The sequence below is a fragment of the Callospermophilus lateralis genome, chromosome 6 (assembly GCF_048772815.1).
Source record: "Callospermophilus lateralis isolate mCalLat2 chromosome 6, mCalLat2.hap1, whole genome shotgun sequence".
Classification (NCBI taxonomy): domain Eukaryota; kingdom Metazoa; phylum Chordata; class Mammalia; order Rodentia; family Sciuridae; genus Callospermophilus; species Callospermophilus lateralis.
The window spans coordinates 159,093,823-159,110,173 of record NC_135310.1 but is presented as its reverse complement, the minus strand read 5'-3'; the positions used below and the strand labels follow the sequence as shown (position 1 = coordinate 159,110,173).

General features: G+C 42.8%; 1 protein-coding gene across 1 annotated transcript; it reads right to left on the bottom strand.

Annotated features, from left to right (window-relative positions):
* Positions 1–2,180: 2,180 nt before the first annotated feature.
* Acot13 (acyl-CoA thioesterase 13) lies at positions 2,181–16,327 on the bottom strand. The gene is made up of 3 exons (XM_076859268.1): positions 16,134–16,327; positions 5,580–5,764; positions 2,181–2,425 (listed from the first exon to the last, which is right to left on the bottom strand). Exons 1-3 carry the CDS (start codon positions 16,212–16,214, stop codon positions 2,269–2,271), a joined length of 423 nt encoding a protein of 140 aa, XP_076715383.1. The 5' UTR covers positions 16,215–16,327; the 3' UTR covers positions 2,181–2,268.
* Between the last annotated feature and the right edge of the window lie 24 nt (positions 16,328–16,351).

The window sequence follows — 16,351 nt, the reverse complement described above, 5'->3', positions numbered from 1 at the left end:
AGCTTGCATCCTAAGAGTGAAAGATTTAAATTAGACTGTTGATCTCCAGAGCCCTAGGCCTTAATCACGTTGAGTTACACTTGTTCAACATAGTAGGCAATTCAGCAGTCATTTTATTTTGGAATAATAAGTAATACAGAAAGTTCCTGTGTAACCAGTACTCCATTTTATCATCTTGCCATATTTGTTTTCTCTTGTGTATATATTTGTAATCATTAACATTTTGAGTTATTTTGGTTGTTGGTCAAGGTGTTGTGCATAGTAAAATCACCAATCTCAAGAAATGTAGCATTGATATACTTTACCATCCATATTCTTGTTTTGTTGTCAGTATTTTTGATTGTTTTAAATCCCCTTTATGTTATAAGGTAATTGCATTTAGTTGCCATAGCCCTGGTATCCTTTTAGCACAGTGTCTTGGCCTCCTTTGTTCATGGTCTTGGTTTTTTTTTTTTTTTTTAAAGTTTTTTGTTTTTTGTTTTTGTTTTTTTTTTGAGAGAGAATTATAATATTTATTTTTTAGTTATCGGCGTACACAACATCTTTGTTTGTATGTGGTGCTGAGGATCGAACCCGGGCCGCACGCATGCCAGGTGAGCACGCTACCGCTTGAGCCACATCCCCAGCCCCATGGTCTTGGTTTTGACTTTCACATAAACTGTGGTATGTTTTGCCATTGAGGTAGTTTGCCTGTGGCTAGATGACAGGCCTGTGTCCTCCAGTCGGTATCTGGAGGCACACATCTGTCTCTTGGTGGTGTTGACTTCAGTGCTTTCCCACTTATCCATTGTGTGCTCACTACTAGCAACTTATGTGGAGTCACGCAAATGATCCTCCTAGCACGTCACCTCTGATGATTCTTGCTGCCAAACCAAGTCGATCTTATGAAGGTTCCAAGAGGTGATTTTTCTAAATCTACCCTCCCTCCATGTTTTCCATTGTTTTATTGTAAGGAGCCTCTGCCATTATTGTCCAAAGCTATGGACTCAAACTCCTAAACCCCATGCACAGTTTGTGACTGACTGCCTCTTATTTTCTTGAATAATCCTTACTTTCAGGTTAAGATCTTGGGACATGTGTTTTCCCAGCACCAGAATCAGTTATTCTCCAAGGAGCCACAGGTTCCTTTTAGTAGGAAGCACTGGCAATGGAGACCCAGGTCTTTAGCCTGCTCACTGCCAGCAGGGAGTCTGTGTCCTGTGAACAGATCAGCATGCATTCCATTACAGGAAAAGGACAACCAGCTTGACTGTTTGCTGATTTAAAGTGCTTCTTTTCGATCTTTAGTCATAGTTTGAAATGTTCACTAAGACCAATATAGAAATCAAATATTAGGGTGCCACAGTACACAGAATTTTTGAGAAATAGACTGAATTTTGTGATCTAGGGATATTACTATAGACCAGGAGATCCAAAGGGGCTGATAGTATGTCTTTTCCCCCTTTTATAAAAAAAAAAAAGTTGCCAGCCCTATAATAAATTATCAGAACTATATGGACCATTTCCTATCTTGCTAATGTCTTTGCTTCAACTTAGCTATTTAAGGCCATGCAGTATGATATTTTAATTTTTCCAAGAGTTCACCTATTTTGAAATTCCATAATCCCACATTAAAAAAAAAAAAAAAAAAGGAAATGTGGCATGGCATTTTACAGTTGGGGAAGACCTAACTCTACAATGTGTCCCATTAAAACCACATCCTCCTAAGTGATGGTACTAGGAGGTGGGAATTTAGTGGTTACAGCTATGGTGCCCTTTTAAGAAAGCCTGGAGAGCTGCCTTCTGTACCACATTAAGAATGCAGCTAGAAGACACTATGAATCAGGAAGCAAGCCCTCACTGGAAAACCTGCTGGACCCTTGACTCGGACTCTCAGCCTCCAGAATGGTAAGAAATTTCTGCCTATGAGCTACTTAGCCTATAGTGTGTTATAGAAGCCCAAACAGATGTGACACCATTAATTTTTCTCACTTAGCTGAATATTGGACCTTGCCTTCAAGTAGCTCTGCTTGCTTCTTTGCTTTACCTGTTTTCAAAACATTGAGCTAACTTTTTAAATACAATTATCATGCATATGAATAAAAAATTCTGAAGATGTTTAAAATGAAAAACCAAGACAACCCCAGCTTTACCCTACTTGGTCTCTAAGTCTTTCACCCAAAAAAAATGTCTTAAGCTACTTTGTGGTTCTGATAATTTATTTTGAAAAATTTGTTCAAGTTCACACTTGGTGTTCACTGTTGGGTATCTTCGGGCACCTGTGGGTCTCTAGTTTCCCAGGTGTTTTGTATGCCTGCCTTGTGCTATTAATTTTCCTGTGGCCTTGTTGGTCAGATCCACAGAAGCAAATGCAAGTGTTCTTCCTTGCTTCAGAATTTGTGCTGTAATCACAATTTCTTCTCCTATTTTAGCAGGTGACATGTACCTTAAAAGGAAACAAATTTAGTTAATAGCAAATAATTTTTAAAAAGGAAAGTTTGTGACAAGCTGATAAACAACCTTCCTGTGTAACTTTACTCCTAATAGTTTAAGAATAATTGCTAAGCTTTCTGTGCTATCAAGTTTGAATGGCTGCTACCTAACCAGGTTCTATCATACTCATTCCTTAATCCACACCTTTCTTCTCCCAAAAATATTGAGGATGTTCTTACCCTATTTCTCCTTTAAGTTTTTTACTTCATACTTATTCAGGCTAATGAAAGATTTCCTCTAGCTTTCATTCCATCTGCGTAATTTCCTGTGTGAAATATCAATTGGTGTCTACATCTTATATTTAGCTTTTAAAATGTAGAGTTAATACAAGAACTACAAGGAATAAACAAGGACCTTACAGTCCTGGTAATGAACTATGATTAATTATGGCTTGGCATCCATGAGGGATCAGTGCCCTGTACCCTTAAGATACCAAAATCCCTGAGTGCTCACGTCCATATATAACAGGTACATAGCTGTAAACTTCTTGATGGCTTGGGGTACCTAATACATGCAAATGCCACGTAATAGGTTGTTACAGTATATTGTTTAGGGAACAGTGACAAGAGAAAGGTCTGCATGTGTCCAGTACAGATGCAGTTTTAAATGTTTTTCCAGCTGAGGCTGGCTGAATCTGCAGAGGACCTGTGACAGGCTGGCTACACAGTTCCTGAAATACACTACCTTCCCAGTTGTGATGACAAGTTCCTTTTAATTCAATTATTGTAGTTCCCTAAAAAATAGGGTTGAGGGCCCTGGTAATGCTAATGTTTTAACGGGAAACCCTTACAATTTACTTTTGTGTATCTGGCTTTTTATAGAACAAGGAGCTGTAGAAGAGAATATGTATTTTTGCCAAATTCAAAGTCTTACGTGTTTGTGGCTGGGAGGTATAAGAAAGTTGGAAGTTTATTGCTGGAAAAAACAAGCTAGTCTTGAATTCATGATCTCAATTTAAAGAAATGAAAACGGTGTGCTTAGTAGTAATTTACTGTTTTTTTTTTTTAATTATTTCCCCTAAACTTCTATAAATTAAGAGCTCTGGCTACTAGCTATTAATTTAAATGAAACTAAGTGAAGGCAAGCAACCCCTTGTTGGATCAGCAAGCATTAGTCCTGGGGGATCTGGAAACTGACATTTCAACAGTACTCGTACCTTAGAATTTCTTCTTTCATTGTCTTGCAAGCTCAGTTTTCTACCAGTCATGGTCTAAAACAGACATCCTTGGTTTGTGTAATGTAGAACTTAATTTGGTATTGTGTTTAGTGGTAGTATGAGAATGATTCATGAAGAAGTGTTCAGTGACTATTTTTGAAATACCTACAACCTTTTGAGACTATGTCCTACTTTAGTTTCAAGTGAATCAATTTTTAAAGTTAGGCAGCTCTAGATATGGTGTTCAAGGCTTCTGACCACACATACCCAAAAGGCCAGAGCTGTCTGCCTTATTAAAACTCGAGTTGAGAAAGCCACAATATCTTAGAAGATTGTAAAATGCAGTGCTGGTCTGAAGATTTTTTTTTAGTTGTAGATGGAAACAATACCTTTATTTCATTTATCTGCATGTGGTGCCGGGGATCGAACCCACGGTCTCATGCTTGCTAGGCAATGCTCTACCACAACCCTAGCTCTGAAGATCTCTTTTAATAGAACACTACGGAAAAGTACTGTCAGCAACTGGCCTCCCCCCCACCCCACCCCTTCACATGGAGAAGGACAAGGACTGCCAAACCCATTCACAGGCAAAGCCTTTTTTCCCTGCACATCTTAATTTCACAAGAACACTGGTCTGCATCTTGTCCTGTCGCTTGCTTATTGCACCCTCAACTTATTCCCATAATAAAGGCAAATATAACTGAGTCATAAGGAAACTAATAAAAGACATAAATTGCTTAAGACCCAATAACCTACTTATTTCCATTACTTTTATGTCTGGTGGACATTGGCTTTTACCCTAATCCCTCCCTGCCTTTCTTCTCAATAAATACATTTTCTGTTGCTTCAGTAGAAAAAGCTCAGTTGTCTTCAAACTGTCCTGGGCCCTGCTCTTTATTGCACAGGACTGACATTATTAGTTCATGTTGGAAAACTGAATGTTTCACATTTTGGTAGTTGGGTCCCTGAAGGCATTTTCACAACATGGAGTGACAGACATCTAGGGCCTGCTTCTCTGGTTCTGCTGTGCAAGTTTCAGGTCATGAGATCCAGGATTGCTGCTGATACTATAGTTCACCTCATGACAAGCTCACCATATACATGTGGAAGGTTCAACTTTGCTTTTAATTTTATTCAGATTTTTCTTTACGTATGTACTCAATACATATAAAAATGTTTGCAGCAGTACCAGTAGTACTTTAAGGACTGTATGAAACACACCGTTGAGTGTGTGACTTTTTTCCCCCACTAGGAGATATATTAGAAGCTGTGTGCTGTTTGGATGTTTGGGGTCATTTACCTTTGACTATTGACTGTACAGCTGGCCCTCTGTCTGTGGCTTCCCCATCCTCAGACTTAACCACCTGTGGACTGAAGGTGTTTGAAGAGAAAGTTGTGTCTGTACTGAACACATATATCTAATTCCCCAAACAATACAGCACAACAACTATTTACAAACCATTTGCATTTATTTAGGTTTTATAAGTGATCTAGAGATGATTTGGAATGCATGGAAAGTATAGATTATACATAAAGATGACATTTTATTTTTTCTAATATGAGGGATTGAACCCAGGGGAAGCTTTACCACTGAGCTACCTCCCAGCCCTTTTTAGTTTTTGAGACAGTGTCTTGCTAAGTTGCCATCCCTCCTGCCTTAGCCTCCGAGTAGCTGGGATTATAGTCGTGTGCCACTGTGTCCAAATAAAAATGACTTTTCATATGAGGGATTTGAGCAGAGTCCTGGAACCAATCTCCTAAAAACATAAGCAAGGTAACTATACTTGAAATTGTGTTTTAGTTCTAGTTTTTAAGGCCACATAATATTTTAGGGAAAATCTCTAGTTGCGTTTAACTGAATTTCATACTTCATTAGTATTACAAACAGTGTCTTAATGGTTTGAAGTGATTTATCAAAGCAAAAGGCCTCTGGGGTAGTTTGTATACGTACGTTATGTTCATGTCAACGCTGACTCCAGGCAGACCCCTTTCTGAGCACAGCAGAGCCATAGTTGATATGCTGTCTATTAAGGTGGCTGTCAAACCACCATGGAGTGTGCCCATTTTATTAGCATGCTGCTCTTCTACTTTCATTTCACAAATCACTTTCTCAGGAGCAGCAGAGACGAGAGTCACCTAAATGTGTTTAAAAAAAAAAAGTGGACATTCATTCTGTAGTATATGAAAAATTCAAAAACTCATCAAAAACAATCACTGGATTAAACTGAATCTCCTCCAAAAAAGACTGACTCAGGAATTCAATTTGTCAATCTATGATATAAATAAATACTTGTGCAAGTTGTCTTTAAAGAAAAAGGTGGGTGGGGATGTGGCTCAAATGGTAGTGCGCTCGCCTGGCATGCGCAAGGCACTGGGTTCGATCCTCAGCACCACATAAAAATTAAAAAGTAAAGATATTGTGTCCACCTAAAACTAAAAAAAAAAAATTTAAAAAAAATTTTAAAAAGAAAAAGGTATGTTGAGTCAATAGTTTCTGCTAATCTTCACGCCTTCATAATTCAATCATTAAGTCTAAACTTTTCAGCCTTATGTGGAATACCTGACTTATCTTAATGGTCTCAGATTTTTGCATCAACCAAGCCACCTGGTACCTGTGATCTTTCAATAACATATATTAATTTTTGCACAAGCAGGGTGATTTTCAAATGACTTAATAAATCGTTCGAAACAACCTGAAAGTCAAGCTGGAAGAAATTCAGTAATGAGTTTTAGAAGAAGCTTATTCCACATACCCATTTTAATATTAAAGTTTAACAGTAGAACCCAACCAAATTATAGGACTGCTTTTTATGTCCTATCCTACATAAAGCACCACAATGAAAAGGTTACACCAGAGAGCAGGGTGCCATAAAGAGGTCCTTGTTGCCTTGCTTGGCTTTTCATCACTGTAAGCAGATAATGTACCACAGACATTCCTCTATACCCATGAAAACTTTTTGGTGTTGGGCTCACTGTTTTCAAACTTTTTAAGGACTATTTGGGTGTGCAAAAGCTGCTAAACCCCTTGTTGAATTTTTTTGGGTTCTTTTTATTCTGCAGTTTTCTTCTCACTTCTTCAGCTATGCCTTTACTAGGGCACAGGAAGTTTTTAGCACTATTATGAACTCTTGGGACCATCAGTATGTGCTACTGCTGTTGAATGAAATGTCATGTGGCAGGGGACCAGACTATAATAAGGAAGGGTAACTGCCATTTTGCTATTATATTCATTATGGGTTATTTTCAAGACCAGCAATATATGACACACATAACTGCATGTCCCTCTAGTTACTCTTCTGGAGACACACAGAAGCCTTTTTGACTTCCTCCAGGAAGATATGATTCAACTTTACTGGTCTTGCTGTGTATCCTACAAGAGGCCATGAAGGAAGACAAACACAAATCATTCCAAACAGTACCATATCATGTTTTACACAACAGATAAATGGAAAATGTTTACAGCAGTAAGCGGTCTAGCCACAAGATGTCCTCATAAACTAATACCATACACCAAGGTAGAACAAGGGGGAAACAGTCTTCAACCATTTCTATTTTATTTTTAGCAGCATTAGGGATTGAACCCAAGCCTCATGCATGATAGGGAAGTGCCCCAGCACTCCGTGGATCTTGAAGTCTGGCACTGGCAACAACAGATGAGATTGAACCCTGTTCTCAGAGGGTTGGGTCTAAATAACGGAGCAAATACATAAAACACTGCAACGGAGGAACTTATTGCAGAAAGAATGAGTCCTGTTTCTTGAAATGAAGATATCTAACGTTAGTAAGGTCTGCCAGCCTTTGTTTTCTTTTAAGATATCTCATTTCTACACGTATGTTCTGGGAGAACACTGGAATCCTGGCAGGCAGGAGCCAGGTAAAGGGGAAACCAGGAAGTCAGGGAATACAAATGAGAGCCTCAGACACCAACAGGTTTAGTGTCTTTGAGGCCCCTGTGTCCAGCAGAGCTTTGTTCTGAGAGTTCATTTGCTCTCTTGACTGCTGGGATGACTAGTGAAATAACTGACCGTCTTTCATTTTCTCCTGTAGGATTCAGTGTAAATTTTTCTTTTTCTCAGCTAAAGGCCAAAGAACATGCCAACACTCAAAACTAGTTTAAAATTTACATTAAATGGAAAGGATTTTATACTGGTTAGTCTGACATGGCAAAGACATGCTTCATTATTGCCAATGCTTGTTTCCCTAAGTAAAATGGAGGGATTAAATGGAGGTAACAACAGAGGAATGTCCTACCCAGCCCCCAGAGGTAAAAAGTAGACTTGTGGGGACAGGCTCATGCAGAGCTCTTTCACGAAGAAAGGGGTTGGGAAAGGAAACTGGAAAGAAAAACAAAACTCAGCCTGTCAGTTTAAGGCACAACACTTGTCTTCAGTTATTAGCAGCTGAACAACTGTTAGAGGACAGGTGAGCAAGTTTACATGCATCGTCTCAGTCCTGCAAATCTGTGAAGTAGACACCATCATCATCCGTCTCACAGATCAGAAAGCAGCTAGTGATGCCTACCCTTCAGTCTCAGGCTAGCCTCCCCTCTCTGCTGCTGGTCCTGACTCATCATGTGGGAAGCAGTGGGTGGAGCCTTGGCATAGTTCACCTTGAGATCACTGCACAAGCAGCCAGCTGCCCTTCTCTCACAGCTGCCAGTGTGCTGCTGCTCTGCACCTCATGCATCCACATGAGTTTACCTTCCCCGTCTCCAACATCTGGATCCAAGTGCCATTACAAACAGACATATTCCAGGTGACAGATCCCCTTCTCGCTTTTTCAGTAAGGAGAGTGAGAAGGGCTGCATGATGACAGCCATGAAGATCTCTTTTTATGGCACTGGGGATGGAACCCAGGGCCTTGTGCATGCTAGACTGGCACTCCACCCGAGCCATGCCCCCAGCCCAAGATGCTGTTAATCCCTTACACAAAGGTCTGTCCAGAACTGAGAATTCTGCTCAGGCCTTGGCATTTCGGATCATCCTGAGAGTCGCCACCATCACTGCGACTGCTGCTGCTGTGCACAGCTCACGGCCACCACCTCTGGCCAACAGAGAAGGACTACAGCTCTGCTCAGCAGGGGTGTCTGTGTGTGATGGGCCTCCAGGACAGGAATGTGGCATGAGAATGTGTGTGTAAAAACGAGAGTTGGCCAAGAAGAGACTGAACAGGAAAGACCACACAAAGCCCAGAGAGCAGGTGGTCTCAGCGGGTGAGAATTTTGTGTGCATTTGTGAAAGGGGCCATTCTCAAGCAATGTGCCCTGACGATGGATGGATGCTGATTTTTGCATGGCACTGCATATGCCAGGAGGTGTGTCTGAGGACAATGAACGAATGTGCCTTCACACAGGAAGTAGAAGGTGTCAAGACAGGGGCGGCTGTGTGACTGGGTGGCTACAGCTACAAGAACAGATGGAGTCAGGCTAAGGGAACTCTATGAGGGCACACACTACAAAACCACTGTGTCCAGCCATGCCACCATCAGCCCAGCACTGGGGCTTCAAAATAAATGTCTTCATTTAATCACTCTGATGGCTGATGGTTCATTTAATCACTCTGATGGTTAAGAGCACAGGCTCTGGAAGTAGATTTAGGCAAAACTCACAACTGAGGTATGCCCGTCTTTGAAGTGGAGATAATAATCACAGTACTGCCTTCACAGAGCTCTGTAAAGCTTAAAATTCTCACTGAGGAATTCCTTAAAGCCAATTTGCAGGACTGTAAATGCATGTAAACTTGCTTACCTGGTCTCTAACAGTAGTTCAGCTGCTAATAACTGAATAAACAGGTGTTGTTCCTTACTGCGGAGTTACTAGAAACCATCAAATTGAAGTTTGGGTGTGTACAATTTGGCCAAGGATGTACTTGTTTCTCCTGTCAAGGCCACCAGTCCGTGAAGACCTGACACTAAATTCAACACTGGGTGATCCAGCCCTCCCTGAGTAACCTCTCAGCATTTTTCTGCCTCCGTGAAGCCCTCTTGCTCTCCCCTAATTCCCACCACACTACTCCTCCTGGTCTTCTCCATTCACCACTCCACGTTCTCCTTTGCTGGCTCTCATTCTGTAGGGAGTCTTGGTGCCAATTAATTACTAGGAGTCCCCGGGGTTAATTTATCGTTGACTTTGCACAACAATCTCAGTGTACACTTGGCACCCAAGTCACTCAGGATACGGGATGAGCTTTCTACACACTTGCCGGCAGGAGCCACGGAACAGAACACTTGGGTGTAGATCCCCTAGTGGCTCTAAGACCTCAGGGAAGCTAAGCTTCTGGTTTCTCATGTGTAAAGCAGACATAGCAAGAAGGGCATACCACACAGGTACAAAAGAAACCATGTAGGGAAAATAAAGGGTGAGTGTGGGGTCTGGTCAGAGTGCTCAATAAGTATCCACAACTACTCCAAGTGCTAGGACGATGGAAATGACTTCTGCCTGCCTGCTCTTATCCTTGCAATTGGAAATTTCACTTTGCTTAGTTTATTTTTTTTTTTTCACTTTGCTTAGCTTAAAACACTGGAACAAATGGAATATCCAAGGCAACTATGGAGACAACTATGATTCTTTCAGATCTCCCAACTTGTACTTGTGGTTCATGCCCTTTTTGAGAAGACCTCGAGTCTGCAAGTGTAAAAGCTCCAGCCACCAGACAGGTAGCAGAGTCCCCTGATATTAACAATCATGATGTATGCAACATGAACTCTGGGAAGTGGAGACAAGGGTAAACCTAGTAAGTGTCCCTTGTCATGAGCAATTCAGATAATGAGAAAAGCCATCCTGAATCCCAGTCACTGCCTTAGGCTGCTCACTGATTCCACTCTGGTCCCATCCACTGCTGTCCCTCTTTTAAGTTGTTGCAATTGCCTCCCAACTTATCTTCCTACTTCTGCCCTTACCCCCTTATGTCTGTTCTCAATATTAGCAACAAGAGTGCTTTTTAAAAAATACAAACAAATCATGTCATCTTAAAACCTTTCTAATGGAAAGTCATTTCATTAAAGGAAGTCAAGTCCCTTTTGTGACCTGCAAAGTCTTACTTGATCTCATCTCCTCTGCAACTTGCCCCTGGCGAGTTTCCAGTGCTCCCTCAAGTTAGCCTCCCTGAGACACACTTCTATGTGTACGTGGTGCTGCGAATGGAAACCAGGGCCTCACACACATTAGGCAAGTGCTCTACCCCTGAGCTACAGCCAGCCCCTCACACCCCCTCAAACACTGCAAGCACAGAGCTTTAAAGTCTCCAGGACTTCACAATGGCTCTTCCCTTCCTGGAAGGTTCCCCCCCTTCAACATTCATGACATGCTCAGGTATTGATTGAAATGTCACCATTTCATGTGATATCTTCCCAGATGATATTATTTAAAATTGAACTCTCAAAAAAATGAACGCTAGAGGGCATGGTGGGTGCACTGGTAGTCCCGATACTTGGGAGGCGGAGGCAGGAGGGCAACTTCAGTCCAGGAGTCAGGGAGCCTGGGCAACAGAGCAAGATAAGAGGGAGGGAGAGGGACAGAACTCCACAGGCACATATACTTTAGGATAAAAAAACCTTAAACTCTTTTGCACCAATACTCCCTATTCTGTCTGCTTTATTTTCTAGCACTGGCCACCATCTAACATACACATTTTTTTGTTTTGCTTGATGGTTTATTTGTTCCACTAAAATATAAGCTTCATAAGTATAAGGATTCTTATCAGTTTTGTCCCCTGATCTATCTCCAGAGCTTAGCATGGTGCCTGGCACATAGTAGGCACTCCAATGTTTGTTGAATGAATACATTCCCATCTGAAGGGCATTCTATTACAAATTCTATAAAAATATGCCCAACACTTAGTGGCTTCAGCCACAGACTGAACAAACCACAGGAGACTCTTCCATGTGAAAGGCAAGCCACCAACTAGCCCTTCCAAGGGCACTGCAGTTCCCTTTGACAGATGCTTATCAGGCTCCTACCACAACTTGTTCCCGAAGAGCTCTGTGTGGAGGGGATGCCAGGCCAGGCAACGCACAGTGAGTCCTGTCTCACACGTTAGTCAAGATGTACAAGTGGATCGGGAGAGAAATCAGGAGTTGCCAGGGAGGCAAGTGACAGCAAGTGTCCCTGAAAGGGACTTTGGAAGAAAAAAGTGAAAGTGGCAGGCAACTGGGCAGGGAAAGGATCCCCAGATGAGTCAGGTGTTGGGGAGGTCAAAGGCAACAAAGCTGCACCCAGTGCCACGTAAAAACAGAGCCCCAGGAGGGCAGAGGGGTGGGACATCCCTGAAGCTCCCGCCTGCTGGAGGAACACACTGCCCATCCTACTGGCACAGAGGTGGCGGTGCCACGAGGAACAAAGCAGTCACCGCATTGCACCTGCAGGCAGAAAAGTGGCAGACTGCACCCAGCACTGTGAGGGCTCTTCACGTCACTCACGGCAGCAAGACAGCCCTCACGCAGGTTCTCCGGCTTGAACCTGGAAAAGAGGAGCTGGTGGAGATCCTTCCTCGTCCTCATCCCACTCCTCCGCACTCAGAATGCCACATCCACGCACACCACCAGTTTCCCTTCCAGGAAAGGGTAAGGTGGTTTTTCTGCAGCCGACTGATGTTTCCAACCAAGAACCTGAATACAGGGTACTTCCCAGGAAGGGCTGATGCCTGGGCTGCAAACCTGGTACAACAGGCCAGGACACAGTTCAATTGTTTTATGGTAAAGCCACAAACCAAACAGCAACAAGAAAGTTCAAATAACTTCTGCTCTCTACAGGCCAGAAAGTCCTAGACCTCCTCTGGTAGTTGAATAAAAAGTACTTTGTTTAGTGTTCTGATTTTCCTTTTCACTACTGGGGACTGGACTCTACAACTGAGCTACATCCCCAGCCCTTCTGATTATTTTGAGACAGGATCTCACTAAGTTGCCTTAGCTTCCTGAGGGCAGGAATTACAGGGCATGTGCCTCTGTGCCTGGCTTCTTAATTCTTAAATACATAAGTTTCTATTAGAGCTCTCAGGTCACAAAATTTCTGAGGCCAAATTTTATGTGTATTTTACTAATAGTGTAAGAGCGTGTGTGTAGGCGCACACGCGCACATACCCCCTACTGGGGATCGCTCTACCACTGAGCCACATCCTCAGTCCTTTTTACTTTTTTGAGACAGGGTCTTGCTAAGTTGCCCATCCTGGCCATGAACTTGTGATCCCCCTGCCTCAGCCTCTGGAATAGATGGGATCACAGGCAAGTGCCATCCTGCTGATAAACACCTCCCCCCATTTCCTGTTTTTAAAGAAAGGACACATCAATGTTTCCTGGAACTTACTTATTCATGGAGCTTTTATTTTGTCACCGTGCATTGGATGAACACCTCCTTGGAATATACTTTTCTCCTTCCTAGGTTATAAATTCCTAGGGGGCAAGGAAGTATGGTTGGTATCTCTTTATAATCCCACAGCATTTAATATGTTGACTGATTTGAAAGTGATCTTTAGAACAGGAGGACATTTATTTTGACTGCTAAATTGTTCTGTATCAGGGTTTAAGTTGGGTTTTTGTGGGTATAAACATTGACAGAACAGAATTTTTTAAAAAAAGAACAAGCTAGTCAAGCATGGTGGCACATGCACATCAGGAGATTGAGGCAGGAGAATTGCCAAGTTTGAGGCCAGCCTCAGTAACTTAGTGCTTGAGCAACTTAGTGAGACCCTGGGCAAAGTAAAAAACAAATAAATAAAAGGGCTGGGGATATAGCTCAGTGATATAGTGCCCCTGAGATCCATCCCCAGTACCAAAAACAAAACAAACACAAAAATAAAACAAAATAAAGAAGTTCTAATACAGACTCAAGCATTGCCTTAATGCCTATCCCATTAGCGATGGGAAAGTGCCTTCAACAAGTCATTTTTGAAAGAATAGAAAATCACCATCATTTACTGGATTACAGATACTGGGTCAAAACGTTTATCCAAAACCCCAAACTGCCTATGGAATATCATTAGTCAAATTTTAATTGTTGTTCTACTTGATTCACTGACTTAAGAGCCAGGCAGAGGGAGTGTGCCTGTGATCCCAGCTGCTAAGGAGATGGAGGCAGTAGGGTCACAAGTTTCAAGACAGCCTGGGCAATTTAGAGAGACCCTGTCTCAAAAATTAAAGAGATAGGAATGCAGTTCAGTGGTACAGTGTTCTAGAGTTCAATCCCCAGGAATGAAAAAAAAAAAAAATCATTTAAAGAGCCTGCCAAAAGTTAGCACTCAGAATAATACTGTCTCACACAACCAAGAAGAAAATCCTGCCTCTGCCTGCCGAGCTACCAGGATTATAGGCATGCGCCAACCAAAAATTGTTTGGATGAAGCAATACATTGGGTCTATGGGGGTATTTGATCAACCAGTGAGCATACAAGTGGAAGTGGATGATGGGGAAGCTTGAACCACAGTCTTCACATCTCACTTGTTTCTTAATCTCAGAGACAGTGTCCCTTCTCATCTTTGCAAAAGCAACGCAGTTAGAACCCATTTCTAGGGGAACCATATACATCCTTACACCAATTTAATAGTTTTAACAATGTGTATTTTTAAAAACCTGCATTTAAAAGTGAGCATTTCTTCCCAGAAAAATCTCTGGTCACATTTAAATAACCATAAGGAATGATTTTCTCATAAAATAACAAGGTCCAGGGAAGCGACAAAAACCATACAGTTAACGGAGATAATTTAATGTCAAGGTTTCCTTTATGTTTTTTTTTTTTTTTTTTGGTGGAGTGCTGGGGATTGAACCCAGGGTCTTGCACATTCTCCCACTGAGTCACACCCCAATCCTAAATATAAGGAAAATTGTAAACCAGAGGTTTAAAGAAGGATCATGTTCTGTTCCATGACAAGACGTGCAGATACCATGGTCTGAACAAACTCAAAAGTTCAGTGCAAAGACGCAGTACATAGTTAGAAAGAACAGACTAGAAATTTACTTAGGGCTGCCCCAAGAGAATGTTCTAAGTCGAGGTTTCTCAACATTGCACTATGGACATGTGGACTGGGCAATTCTTTGTTATGGGGTAGGATATTTACCACTCTCCTGGGCCTCTATCCATCAGACGTCACTCCATCCAAATTGTGATGATCAAAAGTATCTCTAGACATTGTAAATGTACATTGGGGAGCAAGAACCACTTGTGTCCAGGTAATGACTTTAAATTTTACAATAAAAGTAAAGGGACCATGTCCACAACTAGATTTATGATTTACTACGCATAAATCTGTACTTTAACCCTAGCAACTCTGCCCACATGAAATACAAACAACTGCAAATCCTCTTTTAGATCAAATTAGCAAACACAGAACAGCTATTACAGTACTTGTGTGGTTTAATAGCCACTAGCCACGTATCAGTACTGAGCATGTGTCTGGTCTGAATTGAGAAGTTCATGTTGAAGTGTAAAGTTCATATTGCATTTCAAAGATTACATGTGAAAAATTCAATACTTAAAAAAAATTGGCTTAACAGGATTCACTTTTACCTATTCCTTTTAGCTTCTTAAAAAGTGCCTATTTTACCATTTATAATAAGATTAGCATTTGTGGCCTGCATCACATTGCTACCGGATGGTGTTACTTTATACACTGTGAATACTGGACATACCCAACTTCTGGGAACCGCTGGTTCAATAGGCATACCAAGGGTTTGTTTTTTGTTTGTTGTGTTTTGTTGTAGTGCTAAAGATTCAACCCAGGCTCACACAAGCTGGGCAAGTGCTCTACTACTACAACCCCAGCCCTGCTACAGATTATCAAGCAATTCGAATTTCTTTTTAAGTCAATACATCACCTTTTAGATAACCTATCTTTCCAAAAATTACTGTCAAATGACATGCCCTTGGATTTTATAGCGTTTTTTACTTGAAAACATTAAATGCATTTGTCTTGGTATCACTCCCTGTTTTTCACAAAAGCAGTTATTATTTACACTGTTAAATGCACTCTGAGGATTGTGTTCCGGAGACCTAGGAAGGGCTGCAGCTGCTCAGTATTTAAACTCCACTTCCAAATCATTTCCAAATTCCCCAGTACCCACTCCAACCAGAAAAAACTATGCATTTAACTCAGGAAAGACTCAAAAAGTTCTTGGGTCGGGTTCTTCAACTGACAGGAGCCGCGCAGGTTATCCGCGCCCACCTGTAAGCGGGTCGGCACCGTGAGCTGGACGCCGGCGAGCGGGCAGGGCCGGCCAGGCCGGGCGGCGCCCCTCCCGTGGCTCCCCGTGGCTCCCGCCGCCGCACCCGGCGCGGGCAGCTCCGCGGAACGCAGCCCCCAGGGTGGGCGAAGCGCCCGACCGGGCCGGAGCGCCTCTGTGACGTCCGCCAGAGCCAGCAGGGGGCGACTTCCGCCTGCGTCTGCGCTCCGCCCGGCTCCAGCCGCCTCCCCCAGCCCATGGTGCGCGCCACCCCGGCCGCTGCCGCTCCGACCCGTGCAGCTGCGGGGCTCGCCGCGCACGCCCCGGGCTCTACCCGCCCGTCGCTCTGCCTCGATACCTTCTCCAAAACTCTATCGAAGCCGGGCGACCTGAACAGGGCCTTCATCGCTTCCCGCGCGTTCTGCATCAGGCCGCTCATCGTTGCACGCACTGCGAGCCTCCGGGTCCCACGCACGCCCCGACCTCGGAGGAGACGTTCCCTGGAGCCAAGGGCAGCGCGGGGTGCAGGGGCCCCGCCCCCTGCGCTGTTGACCGAACGCGCAGGCGCGTAGTGTC

Bases quoted from the DNA above. Each gene is read 5' to 3' on its own strand.
- Acot13 (XM_076859268.1), bottom strand. From the start codon at position 16,214: ATGAGCGGCCTGATGCAGAACGCGCGGGAAGCGATGAAGGCCCTGTTC. The intron at 5,765-16,133 runs GTATCGAGGCAG...AAACACATTTAG, and splicing joins TCGATAGAGTTTTGGAGAAG to GTGACTCTCGTCTCTGCTGC. The intron at 2,426-5,579 runs GTACGTATACAA...TTTCCTTTTAAG, and splicing joins AGCGTTGACATGAACATAAC to GTACATGTCACCTGCTAAAA.